Consider the following 4,778-nt stretch of genomic DNA (forward strand, 5'->3'; position numbering starts at 1 on the left):
CAGTGCCTTTTAGTAGGAGATGAACTAAATCTTGCCAACAAGTTCACTAAAAGAAATGTCAGGTCTCGTACAATTCGTAAGATAGATAAGTGCTCCAATTGCACTGAGGTATGGTACTTCTGGACCAAGAACTTCTTCGTTGTCCTCACAAGGACGAAATGGATCATTTTCGACATTAAGTGACCTAACAACCATTGGAGTGCTTAAAGGATTTGCCTTGTCCATATTGAAACGTTTCAACAACTTTTCAGTATAATTCGTTTGATACATAATTATTCTGTTGCTCATATGTTCATTTTGTAAACCAAGACAATATTTGGTTTTTCCAAGGTCTTTCATTTCAAATTCTTTCTTTAAAAGAATAATTTCTTCATGAATTTCTATTTGCGTCCCAATTATATTTAGGTCATCAACATATACTGCTATGATCACATATCCTGATGTTGTCTTCTTAATAAAGACACATAGACAGATAAGATTATTTGTATAACCTTTACTTGTCAAATAGTCGCTCAAACGATTGTACCACATCCTTCCAGATTGTTTCAACCCATATAAAGATCTTTGTAATTTGATCGAGTAAATTTCTTTGGGTTTTGAACTTAACGCTTCAGGGAGTTTAAATCCTTCAGGAACTTTCATATAGATGTCACTATCAAGTGATCCATACAAGTAAGCTGTAACGACATGCATAAGACGCATTTCTAACTTTTTAGAAACTGCTAAGCTGATTAAGTATCTAAAGGTTATTGCATCCATAACGGGAGAATATGTTTCTTCATAGTCAATCCCTGGCCTTTGTGAAAAAACTTGAGCTACAAGTCTCGCTTTACATCTTGTAACCTTATTTTTCTCATTTCATTTTCGTACGAAAACCCATTTATACCCTACAGGATTTACAGCCTTAGGTGTAACAACAATAGACCCAAAAACCTTTCATTTGTTGAGTGAATCTAATTCAGCTTGCATTGCGCCTTTCCATTTATCCCAGTCATGTCTATTTTGACAATCATTGACAGATTTTGGTTCAGGATCATCATCTCCACCCATGATGTCACTTGCTATAGAATAAGAAAATATCTCATCAGCATTTTCCATTTCATATCGGTTCCATATGATATGTGTATGACAATAGTTGATTGATATCTCTTTGTTAGCATCATCAACATCTTCCTCATAAGAGGTTTCAGTATTTAGTGTTTTATCAAGATCATTCTCTTTGTGGTCAATTTCCTTTACAAATGCTTTTCTTTTTCGAGGATTCTTATCTTTTGAACCGATTGGCCTTCCACGTTTCAAACGTTTTTGAGATTCATGAGCTATCTTATTATCTATTGCCTTACTTGGGATCTCAACTCGAGCTGGAGCATTAGCAGCTGGTATATGAGATTTAGTAACTCTGTTTGTATCAGTAAAAGCATCAGGCAATTGATTTGCAATGTCTTGCATGTGTATTATCTTTTGAACCTCTGTCTCACATTGTTTTGTTCTTGGATCAAGATGAGACAATGAAGGGACACACCATGAGACATCATTTTCTCGTTTTTTTATTTTCTCCCCTAATGCTGGGAACATTGCCTCGTTAAAATGGCAGTCATCAAAACGTGCTTTAAATATGTCACATGTTAAAGGTTCAAGATATCGTATGATGGAGGCTGTTTCATATCCAACATATATTCCTAACCTTCTTTGAGGTCCCATTTTTGTACGTTGTGGTGGTGCAATAGGAACATACACTGCACACCCAAAAATTTTAAGGTGGGAAATGTCTGGCTCATGGCCAGAAACAAGTTGTAATGGGGAGTATTTATGATTTGCACTTGGTCTCACACGAATCAGTGATCCAGCATGTAAAATTGCATGACCCCAAATCGACACAGGAAGTTTTGCTCTCATTATTAATGGTCTAGCGATTAGCTGTAAATGTTTGATCAATGATTCAGCTAAACCATTTTGAGTGTGTACATGAGCAACAGGGTGTTCGACAACAATTCCCACAGATATGCAATAGTCATTAAAAGCATGTGATGTAAATTCACCAACATTATCAAGTCTCACCCTTTTAACAGCGTAATCAGGGTAATGTGCTCGTAGTTTGATAATTTGAGCAAGAAATTTTGCAAAGATAATATTACGAGTTGATAATAAAGAGACATGAGACCATCTGCTGGATGCGTCTATCAAGACCATGAAATATGTAAATGGTCCACATGGTGGATGAATTGGTCCACATATATCACCTTGAATTCTTTCAAGAAACATTGGTGATTCCTTGTCAACTTTTAAGGACGAAGGCCTTGTAATTAGTTTTCCAAGTGAACAAGAGGTACATAGAGGCATTTTATCTGATTGGGGAATCTTTTGATATTTCAATGGATGTCCATGTGTGTTTTCAATAATTCTTTTCATCATTGTAGATCCTGGATGGCCTAGTCTGTCATGCCATAAGTTAAATGTCTCAGGATCACAAAAACTTTCTTTTACTGCCATATGTGCTTGAGGCACATTAATGTGTGTATAATGCAAACCAGAGTGGAGCATTGGCAGTTTTTCCAATATATGATCTTTGCTCATGATGTGTAAATATTTCTTATTATCAACAGTCCTTGACTGCGTATCATATCCGTTGTGATATATGTTTTTGAAACTCAACAAGTTTCTCGTTGATTTTGGGGAAAATAAAGCATTCTCTATTAAGAGCTTTGTACCATTTGGTAATATTAAATTAGCTTTCCCACTCCTTCTATCAAGTTTGTAGGACCTGATATTGTATCAACGGTTCCTTTTGTTGGTTTCAACTCATAAAAATATTTCTTAGATTTTAAGTATAGTGTGTGTGGCTCCACTATCCGCTATACATATATCTGCATCATTTGTTTGCTCTTGTGCTCCAATGGTATTCATTTTAATCTTGAAAATATAAAGAGAAATAATAGTAAGTGTATAACGAAGGCATTATGAATTATTTTAAATAAGAAGTTTATTTATTAGTTGAAAACGTTACATGAAAAGAAAGACTAATGAAACATAATAAAGATAGTTATAATAAAGGAAATTACATAATTGTTGCATATAATTATTATTATTTTTTTTAAATGAATTTAGTTTTATTAATAATCAATGAATAGGTATAGTCGACGACATTCAGTTCGACGTTGATATCATTAAAATTATCCACATGGTTCACCTCCTTTTCTTTTCTTTTGAGAGAGGCATGGTAAAGTTCACATAAATGTGAAGGTGTACGACAAGCCTTTGACCAATGGTTTGTACTTCCACACCTGAAACAATAAGTGCCATTGTTTTCGGACCTACCAGCTTCATTCCTTTTGTTATACTGGTTGAAATTGGTATTTTGTGGAGTGTGGTAATTGGGGGTTCTTTGATTTCGACCACGACCGCGACCACGTCCACGACCATGGGAATTACCTCAGAAATTATTATTTCCTTTGAAGGAATGGTTGCGACCATTACCTTTACCAAAATGGCCACGACCATGGCCTCGTCCCCATTTTCTTCCAGAGTCTTTAGTATCATCATTAATAACAACATTTGCTTCTGGAATGGCTAATGATCCAGTGGGACGAGCTTGATGATTTTTCATTAGTAGTTCATTGTTTTTCTCTGCTACGAGGAGAAATGAATTTAGATCAGAATATCTTTGAAACATTTGCAACCGATATTGTTGTTGCAGTTTATATTTGATGCATGAAATGTGGAGAAAGTTTTCTCTAACATATCTTCCTCCGTAACAGTTTGCCCACAGAATCGGAGCGTTGAGCATATTCTAAACAAAGCAGAGGTGTATTCATTCACCTTTTTAAAATCTTGGAACCTGAGATTGTTCCATTCATCTCTAGCAGTGGGAAGTAAAACTTCCCTCTGATGATCAAATCTGCTTTTTAAATCTTTCCATAAAACGTATGGATCCTCACAATTTGAATATTCAAATTGCAACATCTCATCAATGTGTTTATGGAGGAAGACACCTGCTTTTGCCTTGTCTTGATCGCTACAATTATTCGACTTCATTATCGTTTCCAAAACACCCATTGATTTGAGATGTCGCTTAACATGTGCCGTCCACGGCATATAATTTTCTCCGGTGATATTAAGAGCCGGGAATTCATTTTTTGCGATGTTTGCCATTTTGTTGATTGCTTATGATGAATATCTTTGGGCTTAAGGTCTTCTTTGATTAGGATATAAGCGACTCGTGCTGATAACGTGTTATAATATAACAAGAATTAACACAAGATTAGTGCTAAAACTTTAAGAACTTTAGAAATGTTATAAGAGAAAGAAGAAGAGAATTGTATAACTTATGAAAGTGTATACATGATGTGCATTTTCTCTTCTACCTTTAGCTAATATTTATACTACAAAAAGATTAACTATTTGGTAGACAAGGTTAACTCTTTGGTAGACAAGATTAACTATTTAGTAGACAAAACTATCCCTAAGTTTGACAAAGAGTTCATCCACTTGATTGGTAAATCTAGAGGTAAATCTTGATCTTCATGGTAAATATTTAATAATATTCATCACACTACTCACTCTTTTTTCAATACACCAATTTTGAATTAAATTGGTTGTTCTATTTATTTTTTACTGTTTTCTTTTTTTTTATTTTTTCATTTTAATTATTGACTATTATTCGGCTGTTTCTATTTTATTAATATACCGGTAATAAGACCCGCGCGCGTTGCGGCGCGGGTACTTCGCAAATATCGAACGGATTAGTCCAAGCGTTATGTGATGTGTTAACCATACACGTT

The 4,778-nt window shown here is 34.8% G+C and overlaps 1 protein-coding gene across 1 annotated transcript; it reads right to left on the bottom strand.

Moving 5' to 3' along the window:
• Window positions 1-3,645: 3,645 nt before the first annotated feature.
• Window positions 3,646-4,149, bottom strand: LOC110892988. Its single transcript, XM_022140114.1, has one exon. It carries the CDS (start codon window positions 4,147-4,149, stop codon window positions 3,646-3,648), a length of 504 nt encoding a protein of 167 aa, XP_021995806.1.
• Between the last annotated feature and the right edge of the window lie 629 nt (window positions 4,150-4,778).

The sequence above is a fragment of the Helianthus annuus genome, chromosome 12 (genome assembly GCF_002127325.2).
Source record: "Helianthus annuus cultivar XRQ/B chromosome 12, HanXRQr2.0-SUNRISE, whole genome shotgun sequence".
NCBI lineage: Eukaryota > Viridiplantae > Streptophyta > Magnoliopsida > Asterales > Asteraceae > Helianthus > Helianthus annuus.

Excerpts from the sequence above, each read along its gene's own strand:
- LOC110892988 (XM_022140114.1), bottom strand. The coding sequence starts at position 4,149 with ATGGCAAACATCGCAAAAAATGAATTCCCGGCTCTTAATATCACCGGA.